This window comes from Protopterus annectens, chromosome 5.part1 (genome assembly GCF_019279795.1).
Source record: "Protopterus annectens isolate FY-2018-M chromosome 5.part1, PAN1.0, whole genome shotgun sequence".
Taxonomy (NCBI): Eukaryota; Metazoa; Chordata; order Ceratodontiformes; family Protopteridae; genus Protopterus; species Protopterus annectens.
In genome coordinates this window covers 442,030,723-442,046,861 of record NC_056736.1, presented here as the reverse complement: position 1 = coordinate 442,046,861, position 16,139 = coordinate 442,030,723, and the positions used below count along the sequence as shown (strand labels likewise).

At 43.5% G+C, this 16,139-nt stretch overlaps 1 protein-coding gene across 4 annotated transcripts in view; it reads right to left on the bottom strand.

Annotated features, from left to right (window-relative positions):
* MAEL (maelstrom spermatogenic transposon silencer) overlaps positions 1-16,139 on the bottom strand; it is a 699,006-nt gene that overhangs the window by 593,908 nt on the left and 88,959 nt on the right. For 3 of the 4 annotated variants that reach the window (XM_044073091.1, XM_044073094.1, XM_044073093.1), the window contains exon 2: positions 14,763-14,855. The exons of the other annotated variant lie outside the window; for it this stretch is intronic. In XM_044073091.1, the coding sequence (XP_043929026.1) occupies positions 14,763-14,855 (93 nt within the window). The remainder of the gene's footprint in view (positions 1-14,762; positions 14,856-16,139) is intronic. 4 annotated transcript variants of the gene reach the window in all.

The window sequence follows — 16,139 nt, the reverse complement described above, 5'->3', positions numbered from 1 at the left end:
CTTCAGCCGAAGACTCTGAAACATCCGAAGCCTGCTCAAAACTCCCTAGCTCAGGTTCCACCCTAGGTCTCTTATCAGGAGGGGGCAAAGAACCCCTAATCAAAGTAATCAAATCTTCTGCCATTTTAAGCATATGCTTCTTGGGCACAGTTCCTGAAGAACTAGGGGTGACACCAACTGAAGCTAAACCTGGCCTGCCTCTGGGAGAAGCCTTGGAAACAGAAGGAGAGGGCCTAACCACCCTAGGAAGGGAGGGTAGTACAGTAACCTGAGAAGCCCCTTCAGCCTGACCTGCCTCCTGAGAGGCCACATCCTGCAATAACAAAGTCTCTCCCTGGGATCCCAAAGAAACCTCCGGTGGAACCACCGGCTCCACCGACACCTGTAAAGAACCGGCGTCCGGTACGGACGGTTCTTCTAGCCTAGGCTTAACTGCTTTGTCCTTGCGCTTCTTCGAAGAAGCGGGCGTCGGAGCATCCGACGGCATTTTATAATTGCACCGCTTCCCCAAGACTAACCTGGCACAATCTAACCTTCTCTTTATAGTGCGCTTATTGAATCTAGCACAAGAGCGACACCCAACAACGTCGTGCTCAGGCCCTAAACAAGGAATACACAAAGTATGATAATCTCTATGCGGTATCTGTTTCCCACAAGAAATACAGTTATTCACTTTTTCTGACATCCGGTAAACCACTGAGGCAAGAAAAAACTAAAATATTCCCCAACGGGGTACTTAGCCAACTTTGACTCGGTCTGAAACTCCGAAATCGAAAAATTTCAGAACGCCAACCGGCACTTGCAATGCTGCTTCTGCATCGGACCATGCGGCAAAAAAGACTGAGGATATGACATCGGTCATGCGCATTTGTACCCTGACGTTCTGATGTCAGTCAAATGCGCCTTGACCGACGTCAGCCTTATACTTTGATATTCGGGCCGACCGAGGACAGCAGACTACCCAAGTGTAAGGACTGCAGCAATGTGAGATGAAGAACATCTGTCTTAGGAGAGGATGAGAGAAGACAGGCGGATCTGTATTGTACTCTGCTGAAATTGCTGAGGCATGTATTTTAATGGAAGAGTAGGACAGACCATTGTGGAACATTTCTGCCAAGTATTCCAGGATATGTGCCATGCTCATCACTGTTGCATCTAGGCCCTTTGTGTTGTTCCAAATGTGAAATCTTTTCCATTTTGCTGAGTATGCCTTTCTTGTGGAAGGCCGGCGAGCTTCCATAATATCTTTCACTCTCTGGGATAGCTTGTCCTGAGGAGGAGTCAAGTATTTTCCAGGCTGTTAATTGCAAGGTTTTCAGGTTGGGATGCAGAGTCTTGTAATTGTGCTGTGTCAGTAGCAGTGGCCATAGAGGAAGAGGCCATGGTTTCGTACGTGACATGCTCTTTAATAGTGGGTACCAGCGCTGTCTTGGCCAGTCCGGAGCTATCAGAATCACCTTTGGCTGCTCTGTCCTGATCTTCAGTAAGACCTTGGTCATTAATGGAAGAGGTGGAAATGCATACACTGTTAGAGTTCAACAGCTGAAAGAGAGGGCGTCCACTTTCCATGCTTGTGGGTGGTATGTCCTTGAGCAGAATTTCTTCAGTTGATTGTGGGGGGAGGCAAAAAGATCCAAGTCCGGTCTCCCCCATAATTGTGTTATCTGTAGAAAGATGTCTGGGTGCAGCATCCATTCGTGTGCATCCATGATGTTTCTGCTTAAGCTGTCCGCCAGTATATCGTCTTTCCCTGGCACAAACTGGGATTGTAGCTGTATATTGAGTTTCAGGGAAAGTTCCCATAGATTCATTGCCAGCCTGCAAAGAGGATAGGAATGGGTGCCTCCTTGCTTGTTTATGTACCACATAACCGTGGTGTTGTCTGTCCTTATTAACAGATGGCCATGATGCAGAAAGGGTTTGAAGGCTTCGACTGCATGCATCACTGCCAGCATTTCCTTTTGGTTTATGTGCATACGCAGGTCTTTGTGTGACCATAGACCTTGAATGCATCTTCCCTCCATGCCTGGCCGTGGTTTCAGCCGAAACCGCGGTCCGCGTGTGTCGGTCCTTGTCCTTCCGTTTTTTTAACTAAATGAGAAGTCGGAGTCTCCAACGGCATCTTATACAAAAAACTAGCCCCAAAAAATTCCTCTGCAAACTCCACCCGACGTCTAAGAGTGCGTCGGTTGAAGGAAGCACAGGCTGAACAGGCCGAGACGTCGTGGTCTGGGCCTAGGCAGGGGAGGCAGTAAGAGTGGAAATCCTTATGAGGTATTTCCCACAAGTCAAACAATTATTAACTTTATCTGACATCGGCTGAGGCAAGAAAGAATCCCCAACGGGGTACTTAGCTTTTGAAGTCTTCGGTAGCTGAATTACAGGAGTTGGCCGACCGGCACTTGCGAACTGCTTCTGCTTCGGGCACCACGCGGCAAGACAGACAGAGGAAGATGGCGTCGGCGGATGCTTTTATACCCCAGGCGCTCTGACGTCGGGGAAAATGCGACAGCCGATGCCGGACCCAGACTTTGGAATCCAGCCGACCGAAGGGCTGCCTGAGGCAGGACAACCCATATGTGATGACTGCAGATGCATCCTTGAGGGACATCTACATATTTCTGCCTTTCCTTCTGCCATATTCTTTTAATTTTAGGGGGTTTTGACTGGAAAAGTTTAATTTTCCTTCAAAATACACAAAAGGAAAAAAGGTAATTTCTTCGGCATCTGGAATAGGGTACAGAAAGTGGACTCCTTGCATTAAATTTACCAGCCAGCTTCTTAAGGAGCTCAAGTCTAGCAAAGAAAATCTACATCAGGAAAGTTTTGTATTCTTACACATTGTGCCTGCATCAACTCTATAAATGTGTCAAACTCACTCAATGCTCAATAAATTGGGGGAGCAAACTACCATGTCAAAATAAAAAGAAGTTACGTACTCACCATAACATTCCATCTAAGTAGTTCTACTTAAGTCTTCAACAGTAGGAATACGGATCAGAGCCAGCAATTTCACATGCATCTGCTCAGAGCTTCAAGCTCCTTTCCCCTACCCATAATACACCACCTTCCTTCCCTCGGATCGAGTTTGCTGCACCCTAAACCAAACAACCCGACCCAATATACCTTACCACACAACTTGTGCAACCACCAGAAACAAGCTAAAGCGTGCTCTACTACATGCCAGGATGGTAAGGCCAGGGGGAAGGAGGAACGGCTGAAGACAAATGAATTACAACTCCTCAGATGGAACACTATGGTGAGTACTTAATCTTATCTGAAGTAGTTTACTTAATTTGATCTTCAACCTGTGGGACAGAGTCTCCAGCTACTTGTACACCTGGGTGACCCTCATGGAATGATATTCCAGAGCACAGCTGAGCCAAAGGATGCGCTCCCTCTAGATATCAAATCCAATTTAGTGAGAAATAAAGGTATGAGATGAGGAGCAAGTAGCTACAGAACAAATGTCATACGATACCCAAACCAAAAGGCCGGGGAAGTCACCATGGACCTTGTGGAATGAGCTCTAACCTGACCCAGAGACGAGCCTTTGTCCTTGTAAATCTGAAGTATGCAGAGAGAAATCCATCTAGCAATGGTCACCTTGGAAATGGGTTTAACCAAAAAAGGTTTAGAGAAGGACACAAACTGGTCAGATTTGCAAAAGGGTTTGGTTCTGTGTAAATAGAAGCAGTCTATGAACAATGAACATCTAACAAATGAAACTTGTATTCAGCTTTATTTTTGAAATATGGAAAGAACAGGTAAATTCATAATCTGATATTGATCTCCGTACCAATCCATCTTTTCTTCCAAAGGTGACATCTAAGAGAAACCCTGCCCTTATGGAAAACCATATATGGAACCTTGACAGAATGCCTGAAGTTTTGAGACCCTCCTAGCAGAGGTGATGCCACTTGGAAGACTGTCCTCCAAAATAGAAATTTAAGATCTGCAGTTCCCACAGGTCTAAAAAGGGGGAGGGGACAACCTGAGCTTGCAATATCATAGTAAGGTCCCACGGGGGGGGGGGGGGGGGGGGTCAATGTAGGATTTTTGACCGGAGGACGCAAGAAATGTACCTTTGATAAAAGTTTTGCACACCTTGGAAGAAGCCAAAGAAACCATGTTCTCACCCATGTGGAAATTAGAAATGGCAGCCAGTTGAACTTTTACTGTAGACGAGCTAGCCCCTTGTTGAAAAATTCAGCCAAAAAATCAAGGATAGCCGTAAAAAGGATCTAAATTCCTTTGAGAAGCCCATATGGAAAGGTGCTTCCATTTGCTACTGTAAATCTTCCTGGTGGACAAATTATGGGCTGCCACCAGAATATTCTTGACCAAAGACAAACCAGGAGTCCTAGCAAATAAGGGAACTGGAGCAGCCAAGCAGTGAGCTTCAGACTGTCCAGTTTCGGATGAGGGACCCTCGAGGGGTGAGGTGAGATTGGGATCAAAGATCTAAGGAAGAGCTAGAAGAGGAGACCAGAGGAAGGGAAACCATAATTGGTGAGGCCAAAATGGGGCAATGAGGATCACTTTGCTCCCCAGTCGACATGCCTTCTGGAGGAACTTTGGGATAAGAGGTAAAGGAGGGTAAGCATAAAGACCAGCAGGCCAAGCGTGGGCTAGAGCATCTCTGGGGGATTCCCCCGGCAGGAGGGGTAGTCAGAGAGAAGAACTTGCTGCACTTTGCGTTAGATGCTAAGAGATCGCAGAAAGGCCAACCCCACACTAGAAAGATCTGCTCCCCTACTGAAGGATTCAGAGACCACTCATAAGGCGTCAGTATAGTCCTTATTTTGTCCGCCAGTATGTTGAACTGTCCCAGAATGTGTTTCTACCAGAAAACGACTGGAATCGCCCATTCCCAAGCTCTCATGGCCTCACGACAGATGGGGGTAGGATCTGGTCCCTCCCTGTTGACATACCAGACCACCATGCTGACTGAACTGTAATAGTTCCAAGGGAGAAAGGAATGAAGGGCCTGCAATGCTAAAAGGACCACCTTCATCTCTAGAACATTGATATGCAAACTGGTCTCGATCAGGGACCACACAACCTTGAACTGCCCCTCCTGAACAATGCTCCCACCCCACCCTAGCTGGGCAGCATCCATGGTCACTGTGGCTTGGGCAGGAGCTGTGACAAAAGGTAATCCTAGTATTTCCAAAGAATGCATCCATCAGATTTGGGACGACCTGCTTATGTGTATCGGATGTGTCAATGGAAGATCCAACATAGACCATTGCACCACTAGTGTCCAATGTAGTACTCGCATATGTAAAGAAACAACGGTAGAAGCATGATAGTTGCTGCCATAAAACCTAGGGCCCGTAAATCCCAACTCTGAAGGGAGATGGGACTGATGGATGATGGTGACATGCATTTGTAAGCTTAGAATTCTCTCAGAGGTCAGGAAGACTTGTCTGCAAGGTGTCTATCTGTGCTCCTATGTAGTCTATAACCTGGACAGGGTTTAGGAGAGATTTGGTGTTGACCAATTCCTAGATGGTGTGCAAGACATAGGAAATAATTTCTGGTCTGGCAAAGTAGATGCTTGGTAGGAGCGGCAAGGAGCCAATCGTCCAAGTAAGGGTAGACCTGGATTCCCTGACGCCTCAGGTGTGCCGCTACCACTGCCATTACCTTGAACACCCTGGAGGCTGTGGTGAGACCAAAGGGTAGGGCTCAAAACTGGTAATGATTGGCCCCTAGCCGAAGCGGAGGAACCTCCTGGAGCTTCTGTACATCTATGTCCCTCCCTGTTGACATACACCCAAAGACTCCCTATGCTGTGGAATAAAATCCCAGTACATGTGAGGCAGAGCACCTCGCTGGCCTTGTTCAAGAGAAATCTTGACCAATGGATGGGAGATCGCAGATATACCCCAGGGATTACCTCAGTGTCACTGCTCAACAGAGGCACAGCAAAATAATGGGTATAGTTCCCCATACTAAAAGGGTGGCGTAAGCCACAAAACTATGGGCTAGGCTTGTAAATGCCCTCGGGCAGATAGGTTCATAGGTTCATACTAGGCTATGTGATAGTAAGCATCCTGGAGGTCTATCAAGCACCTCCAGTTGCTTTCTTGCAGGTAAGGCAAGATGGAACAATGTGACCATCCGGAACTTCTTTGGCAACTGACAGGTTCAGGGTTGGCTGGTCCAGAATGAGCCTCAAGTCCCCAGTCTTTTTTGGCACCAAAAAACCTGGAATAGATGCCCGATACGGACTGATGACACGGACTCCCATGCTGTCAGGTGCAATGACAGGTGACTCCTGACTGCTAGAGCAGAGCAGTCAAGCAAGCCTGTCCAAGAAAGGTTCTTGAGACTCTGAATTCCTCAAACCCCCCTCTGCCTCTTGGCCAGAGTCTGTCTGGTCCCACTCAGCTCAGAGACCACGATGTAAGCGATAGCCGCAGCAAACAAGATCTGAAGGAAGGTAGTAGTGGTGTATTATGGGTAGGGGAGGAGCTTGGAACAGATTCTTGCGAAGTTGCCAGCTCGGATCCAATCTGGATCTGTATTCCCCCAGGTTGAAGATCAAATGAAGTAAACTACTTCAGATAGATTAAGTAATCTAAATGGGGGTGTCGCACTTGAGCAAAAATGCAAAGTTTTAGGCACGTGCACTTGGGAATTCATTCCACTAAAATGCCAAGAGGAAAGAGGTAGGCTCTTTTCGTATATTTTATAGGGAATGACTGTACTTATTGGAACAAGATTAAAAGCAAAAAGGCCATGCAGTTTGTCCCTTCCAAAGAGGAAGTTTTTTATAAAATTTCTGCCAAAGTAAACTTTGCCATTTAGAACTACAAACAAGTAGCCTAAATGAAATTTCATGCATCAGCTCAATTCTTGATATTACAAAGGAAAGTGAAAAGTAGAACAAACTACTCAATACACGCAAGAGCGAGTTGAGACATTTACCAACTCATATGAAAAGAATACCCTCCCTTTGAATTAAATTAACTACCCTACTTAAAGTAAAACGAAAACACTACAGATTGAAATTCAAGTTATTTGTCTAATATTGCACTTGAGCGAGTTTAATACAATGGATATAACAAAAATATTGCACTTACTTGGGATATATGCAAGAATATAGCACAAAAATTTACTTGTCTAGACCATACCTCAACCACTTAGGACAAGAAATCTGGACAAAGCCTTACATAATGGGGGGACAAATGCAAAGAAATATTTTACATTTGTTGACCAGAATAGTCTGACTGGATACATGTCCATTTTCAGTGGAGGCTTGGGGAGAAAAGCTCCAAGGTAGAACACAGTTAAAAAAAAAAAAAAAAATTCAAAATGATTACAAGTAACACACAGTTCACAGGCTCCAGTTGAGCAAGCAGGTAATATACATTTTTAAAAAACAGTGTTGACAAATTGACTAGGCAATTTAACAGGACTACAGAGGAGCAGCTAGTCGGGTTTTGAACACGGACATAGTGAGTTTTAAAGTGTAACTGGAGGCCTTTTTTGAACTGAGTATGAGGGTTCAAGAGTAAGATCTGCAGGAACAGAGTTCCAAGTTTTGCCAACAGTTACAGTTCCCAGCACAGTTGTTTATTTTGGATGTTTGAACCAGTAGTTTATTAGAAGAGCGAAGTGACCTTGGGTTGCTATAAGGGTTGATGATATTTTTTAAGTGCAGGCGCATCAGGGTGGTTGAGAATTTTATGGGCAATAAGCTGGTTGTACTTAACTAGGCTAGGTCATTCTAGCCACCCCAGAAAATTTAGGTTGTGACAGTGGTGGGTCCTATAGGCTATGCCTGTTGCAAATCTAGCAATATGGTTGTAACAGTTGGAGAGTTTGCTACAAGCAGATTTGTTCAAATTAGTGAGTAGAGGGGAGGCACAGAGAAGAGTGGAGTAGATGGAACGAGCAATAGCAGTCCTAGCAAAATAAGTAAGGAAAGGTTTGATCTTTTAGGAGGAAGCCAAGATATTTGTTAATGTTTTTGATAGTTTGACATGGATATCAAATTTGATGGTGTTTTCTATTGTGACGCCTAAGAGTTTGGTTTGCACATCTGGGAAGATAATGGTACCATTATTAGATTTTATGGTATTGCAAGTGGGGGAAAAAAGAAGCAACTGTTTTGTTAGGGTTTAATATCAGCTGATTGTTAGAGAGCCAGTTTTCAACTATACAGAAAGTATTCTGGGTTAATGTCATTAGATCTGTTGGGGAGGTGGCTGAACAAATAAAGGTTGAGTCATCTGCATACTGGATACAGGTAGCATTTGGGATTACAGTGGGAAGGTCATTGAGAGACAGAAAAGAAGGGGTCCTAGTATGGAGCCCTGGGGGACACCCACGGTGACAGGTAGATGGGTTGATAGTTTTGTTCTGCCATAGGATGGCTTGAAGCGCACAGCTAGTGAGAATGGCTTAAGGGTGTGCATGAGTATTTGGTGGTTGACCATATCAAAGGCCTTGGAGAGATCTAATGAGAGGGCTGAGGAAAGCTTGCTATTTTGGTTATGGTTTATGCCTTTAGAGAAGGATAGGAGGGCTGAGGTGGTACTGTGGCATGGCCTAAAACCATGCTGAGAGTTAGCCAACAGCTTATTCTGCGTAAGATAATGCACAAGTTGTTTATGGACACCTCCATAATTTTAGCCAGTGGTTGACAGAATAGGTATGGGTCTAAAGTTTGACAGTTCTAATGAGTTGGCTCCTTTACGGAGTGGTATTACACAAGATATTTTCCAAATGGAGAGGGTGGTGGCTTCAGATAAGGTTCTGCTGATTATGATGGAGATTGGGTATGCTATGGCATCTGCTGCGTTTTGCAGATACTCTGGTGGGAGGAGATCAGCTGCTAGAGTAGTTGGTTTTAATTTCTTAGATATCTGACAAGTGATGTAGAAACAGGTTGAAAGCTAAAGAGTGGGATACTGGCTGTGGCAGAATTTCGGGTAGGCGCAGCTGGGTGCCAGTTGGCTGGCTAGAGATTGGATAGTCTCTGTGAGGAAACAAAAGTATTTGCAATATCCTCTGGTGATTTATAGTTGTAAGTTGATTGGGTAGGAGCAGAGGACTGTCCTGGGTGAAGTTTGTTTATTCCTGCCCAAAACTTGTTTTGTTGAAGATAGAAGTTTTTTTTTTTCCAAGTATAATAGATTTTTGTGCTATTCCTTAGCTGTCAGTATCAGAGTTGATCTAGTGAGTCGTTTGTGGCACGACATTTATCCCATGCCTTATTTCTAGCTATGATTTTAGATTTATTTTCTTTTGAGAGCCACGGGGCAGTTTTTGTTTTGGTTCTAATGGAGCGAGCAGGAGCATGAGAATCAAGAATAGTAAGGAATATGGAATTAAAGTACGCTACTGCATCATCCAGTGAAAGGTGCTTTAGGATTGACCAATTACAAGCTTCAAGTTCATTTTGAAAATTGGAGTTGAAGTTCTTATTTCTGATGGTTTTAAAGGTGGTCTGGTGGGGGTTGTCCACCTTGTGCGTGATAAATGTACGCAAGTGGTCACTTAGGTCATCTGGGAGGGTCCCAGACTTGTACATATAGGGGTGGCTGTTGATAAGTATCCAATCTAGGATACTGTGTTATTGGGTTTGCCTATCGTGGTGGGGGAGGATAAGAGCTGCGTAAAACCATGTAGGTTGACATGGGTTGTAGGAGATTCCGAGAAACAGGTTGTTTCTATCAATGTTAAAATCTCCAAGCACCATAGTTTCTTGGGGGTAGGTACTGGATAACCAGTGGAAGACGTCTTCTAGGGTGTCTGGTTTATGCATTTGTTATTAATCTGTAGTTTAGTAATACTTTCTGCATTATTAAACTGGGGTGGTTGTACGGAGACCATAGTAACATCTAGTGCATTTTTATATAGGGAACAGCTACCTCACACCACCCTTCCTAGTACTACTATCTAATCCAAGTATGTCGCACCCTGGTGGTATTACCTCATTGTCTTTAGTTACCAGTTTTAGCCAGGTCTCCGTAAGACACAATACATCGGGAGAGTAAACTGCCAAGAGGGCATGCAGCTTATGGATCTTATTGCTTATGCTTCTTATATTTAGTTGGCAGGTCAGGAGAAAATTAGGGGGCCTATTAGCCAGTGTTATGTTAGAAGGAATATTAGTTTGGGAACTGGAATCAGCAGATGGGGATGGGCCAAAGTTTGGGTGGATGTCACCATCCATTGTCAGGTTGCAAATGTAAGCTAAGAGTTTCATAATTTTAAATATTGCTGTTATAAACTTAGGTTTCTAGAACAAAATTTGTGTTTGCATGCATTTTCTGAAGGATATGAAGTCAAACTCAAATGCACATCATTTAGCGACTAATTTTAGATAATCCCAGTGATTTATCAATAAGACTCAACATAAGAACAGACTAAAAATAAAAGGCAAAAATCTGGACATTCTGCAAAAATCTGTCCAGTTGAGAGGTATGGCCCAGAACCCTGGGACTAGTGCCAGAGTTCAAAAGTGTAATCACTGTTGGAAAAAAACAGTTACTGAATCTTGTAGTCCTGCAGCGATGCTGCAGTATCTCCTGCCTGATGCTTAAACACTCATGTACAGGATGCGTATTGCCCTGTATTATCTTGGTGGCCTTTCGGATGCTTCCTGCAGAATAAAGATGTTGTAACGATGGAAGACTGGAACCAGTTACCTTCTCCACAACCCTCATCACTCTTTGTAGCGCCTTCTTTTCTGTAACTGTGCAGCTTCCAAACCACACTGTGGAGTTGCAGGCGAGGATGTTTTCTCACACCTCTATAAAAGGTGGAGTGAATATGAGGAGGAAGTTTAGCACCTTCTTAAAGTTGAAGGAGTGTGCTTTGACTAGTTGGCTGGTGTTTCCCCAACCACTAGAAATCCTCAGATGCATGTACACCCAAGGTCAAGGTTGTTCTCCTCACACCAACTGATCAGCGAGATGCCACCTCCTTGGTACCGCCTTTCATCCTAGTTTGTGAGGAGCCCCGCAACTGTAGCGTCATCAGCAAACTTGATATGGTTGGACTTGTGCTTAACATAGCAGTTGTGGGTCAGGATTATTTTAAAAATAAAAAGTTAAAAAAAAATCGTGATGCACTTTGATGCTTTCTTACCTGAATACATCCTCGGTAGTCTCTCGATCAGAAGTCCAGGATCCAGTTACAGAGATGTTTGCCAATTACTGAATGTGCCAGTTTTTCCATCAGCTGCATTGGTACCACCATACTAATTGCAGAGCTGAAGTCTAGGAACAGCATTCTCCATGGTTTTTGCCCCCTAAATGCTCAGATGTGTGTAATGCTACTGATATGGCATCATCCATGGATCAGTTAGCTCTGTACACAAAATGCAGAGGGTCAAAAAACAGGAGGTAGGCATGACGAATGATGCTTTATATCAGCCGCTCAAAATATTTTATAAGTGGATGTCAGAGTGCCTGGTCTGTAGTAGTTTGTGCTGGAGGGAGTGGTTTTCTTAAGTTGTGAGATGTTGTTAGTTTCCTTGTAGCATGAGGGTATTTTTGCCATGCAAGAGGAGATTTCCTTTAGCACTGTGCACAGCTGATCCGCACAGCCTTTTAACACCTTGCTCAGTATGTTGTCTTGGCCAGCAGCCTTCCTGGGGTTCACTCTCCTTAGATTTCTTCTTACCTCCTATGTGCTGAGGCAGAGTACCTCATCCTTAACAGTGGGTAGCTTTAGTGCCAACCTGTTTCTTTCCTCAAATCTAGCAACGTATGCTGGTTACATAAATATATACAAGACACCTTGCAGCATCCACGGTTTCTTAAATGCAATGGGTTGGTAGTCTGTGGAGACCTAACTTAGTATTCTACAGCTCTTAAAAACAGGAGGAATGGCAATTTGGCTTTGGAAACTCCATAATTACCTCATCTCAGAGACTGACAGGCTCGCTTATTTGGGAATCTTATGAAAAGGTGTCTTCAGATTCTGATTCACCGGGAGTTAGAAAAAAAAATGGAAAGTATTGTCCAAGCCCTCATCGTCAAATTCAGACATTTAGGGGAAGAAAGTCACCACTCTAACAGGGGCAGAAGCTGAAGACCACAGACTGGATGGCTTTAAAATAAGCCCTGTACAAATAACTGTACTAATCCTCCTGGGCAACCTTGCACACAAAGGGGTAGAAAGGGGATAAATCTGGGTTCTCTTCTTAGGGGTCTAGTTTTATGGTCTTAGCCGAGGCATCCATAAGCGACCATGGAATATCCCCCCTCACGAGTACTTACTGCAAGTCTTCCTCACCCTCAGAATGAAGCACAGCTCTCCCTTCCTGGCAAGTTCTGCCAAACACAGTCTGAAGGGGCAGTGCAATCACCTCCATGCATTACCTCCAGGAAGACTAGGAGAGCTGCAAAATGTGCATCAGCAGGGTCAGTCCAGTCAGATTCCTCAAACTTTTTTTTAATCTTTTTCCCCCCTTCTACTGAAGGAGGAAGTCTACAGATGTGGGATTAGATTACCAGCTTGTATGTGCCAAACTCTTGGGGTGGTTTAAAGAAATAGCCTGACAGGACCTTTGTTCTCATACAAAGTAAAAAGGGGAAGCATGTACACCCTTATGGGATCGTCTACACATCTGCCCTGACAAGAAAATTTCTTTTGTACAGCTTTCCAGTGATACTTACCAGACCAAAACTGTAACCAAGACAGACTGCTGATACATGTCACAAAACTGACAAGTATGCATATATAGCAAGAAAGTTGCAGATTTTTGGTGCACCTGTACATCTCGTACCAGCTCGATTATATTGGGGAGAGGGGAGTATGGTGCTCAAAGGAGTCCAAAGCTTTGTATTTTAGCTAGATGCATCTTTCCACAGGTATCACACACCATTGGAATCACTGCAGTAGCCGTAACCAAGATACTTGGTCTTTTTTTTTTTTTGGGAAGGACAAAACATCTGTAGAGCATGGACATCTGCCCAGGTTTAAACCCACAGAAAACCCTCTGATCAGAGTAAAGTTACAAGAACCACCAATGTCTAATTAACTGAGATTACAGGGCAGCTGGACTCAGTCCTCCAATTCCACCAAAAGGAGACCGACCTAAACCACTCTCTTTACTAAAGAGTTGGGAGCTTCTTACCCTAAGGTGGGGTCACTTAACAGGCATTACAGAATTCTTCCACATGTAATAAATGTCCATTTTTCCTGAAGATCTTCAGAGATTTAACTACAAGAAGAGATTACCCTCAAATGAAACATCCAGCACGGTCTGCTTCAGCAGCTTATACTTGGGGGGGGGGGGGGGGGGGCAGCTTAGGACTCTGACTCTAGGAGCTTTGTTAAATCTGCTGCTTTAGCCATAGTGCAAACTGGAAAGGGCAACATGAAAGCCTACTGTGAACACAGTTGCAAGACTTTTGTAAGTCTTTTGGATCCCAGACTTCAACTTTTTCCTTTAAAAAGAAAAAAAAAAGGAAGCTAGAATCTGAGAAAGTACTCAAGACCAGAGTACCAATGTGATGGAGGGGTGTGAATATATTACCAATTATGCGTGGAGGAGAAGGATGTCAAGAAAGTCACCTCGAGTGGAGTAAAGGCTCAAGATGTTAATAAACATCTATGAAAAGATTACATAACCAGGTTACAATTGCAACCAATTTGTAATAGTACATCATAGCAGCTAAATCTCCATGGACTACTACAAAGGAAATTGTGGCAGTGCCACACAGCAACCGAAGTGTCACACTGATGACCCAATAGCTTTAAAAATCCCTGTGCCACACTTATGCTGACAGATAAATATTAAGCTGCTTTAGCTTCAACGTTTGTGATGCAGTGCACTTCAGTGTGCGAAATAACTTTTGAAGTACATGAAGTCAGACAACTCAAGACAGTAAAAATGCACTACTTATCAATCTGGAGTGCTACTACAGAATCTTCATTCCTCACCAGCACAACCAAGCACTACCATTAGGAGAGTTAATGGTTTACTTCAATGGCAGGGGAAAAACAGTTAAAATTTTTTTAGATACTGTTCTGTTCCAACAGTACTGCGCAACCATGTCTGTTCAGGCTAGGAGGCTGGTAATCGTTTCTTAGTGCTTCCAAATAGCGGGCTGCGAAGGCTTCAGCAATAACTGAGCTACAAGTACAATGAAAGGAATAAAATCCTTACAGCATTCCCATACTACCTGTGCTGTTAAGCACAGGTGTTAGAGGGGATGGGGGGGTTAGTGAGAGCATCCTATGCTCTCTCACCCAGTGGGCAGGCTAGCTTATGTCCTGCTTATTTAATTGAGCCTAGTCACTTGTGCAGCACAGAGCTTGCCCAACTGCTTTGTTGAGATACTTGCTGTGTGTGGACAGACTTGTGCACCTCCTAAGGGTAGTAGTCGTGGTGGCAAGTTGTTGGGAACAGCAGCACACTCCCCAGCTGCACTATGCTGCTGCACCAGCATCCTCAAATCTCCTGACCAGTCCCAGGCGTGGGTTGGATTGAGTCTTTGGAGTAGGGAAAGGCTAAGGCAGATCCAATGGAAGTGGAGAGGAGCTGATGTGAGAAGATTTGCAAGAGAAATGATGCCTGCAAACATTACAACTGCTGCACTGCAACTTTCCTGTCCCTATGGATAAATACCTACCCCGGTATCTTTAGCAGAAATCCACTGTCGATTTAAAGGAAAGTCCACATCCAGACCACTTGATACTCTGAAAGATTTTCCTCAGTCTGCCAAGCTTACAACACAAAGATAAAAAGCACCACCAAGCAATTAAATTTGTGGCCAGTTCCTTACCTGTTTAGGTTCACTCTCACAGGCAGATGAATGATCTTCCTTCCACTTCTGCGCCATTTCTCCATATTTCATTTTCTCTTCAATGGTCAGCAACTGAAAGAAATTTTTATTTTTTTTTGCCCTCAGTTTTCATTTTAAACCATAAAAAGCAGCACTCCACTACCTAAAAAGTATTTGAAGTCACTAGCAGCAGGGGTAACTGCTATACAGGCATTTAAGCACAAAACTTAACTAGAAAGGATGACCAAGTTTCATACAAGTGTCTAGTTAGGAAAACCACTGCCACAGTTACAATACCTAGAACAGAAAGAGGTACAGAACAAAATGCAGAGGGTATGTATATGCAGTCGCATAAATTAAACAGAAATCAGAAAAAATATACAGTCAAGTCCAAACCTGACTTTAAACAGTTTACTTTTAAAATTTAGTGAGTTGCAGTATTTCAAACTTCACTAACCACAGTCTAATTTCATACATTAAGACATCCCTTTTCTCAGACTAGCATGACATGCATTCGTATGAAAACAGCACTGCTAAACAGATTTTTTACAGCAATGCTAGCTCAGGGAATTGGAAGAGATTAATAGAAATAAGTGGAATTTGCAGGAACAGCAAAGTAAACTTCTGCTGCCTTGTCTTCTCAGGTCTGTTCTAAATACTTCACTTAAATTCAAATGCCAAGTGCATCAGTGTTTTCGTTCTGTAACAAGCAATTATCCTATTAGCTACTTTTCCTATTCTCTTGGGGGTATTTCTCCCCTAATCCTCCCTGTACTATACACGTCAATATTTGTGCACTTTTGTAATTCAACATTAAATTGCTCACTTCCTAGAGTCCCTCATACCCCACTCCTGAACATTCTGCATGTATTGTTCCTGCAAATTTCACTTATTTCTACACAATTTTCTCCCTCTTTCAACGTATCTTGCCTCCAATAACCTTTACAATATTCAGTACTTTAACTGCAGCTTGTTTACATTTTGATTTTCTAATATTTTTGACAGCCAACAGCACTAGAATTTAAGACCATAGTATGCCTAGTCAATTAGGCATTTGTTGCCATTCTTAAGTTTGCAATAGGTGCATTACTTCAATACTTAATGCTCATTTTAATATTCTTTCAGGGTAATTGCTCATTATCTCAGCCAAGTTCCAAATCTGTCATAATTGTTGAAATTATGGTCAAACAACTCATTCTTCTTAATTTCATGAATTCTGAAATATTAGTAAGCTGGATGTGATGCCACCAAAGTACTATTTTTGAGATAGATAGTGGGTCACATTGTACTACTCTGTATGCTGTATTCTTACCCCAGTTACTTTAGTTGACTGCAACAGTCATGTGAAATGTTTAAACAGTGTCACAACAGAAATGT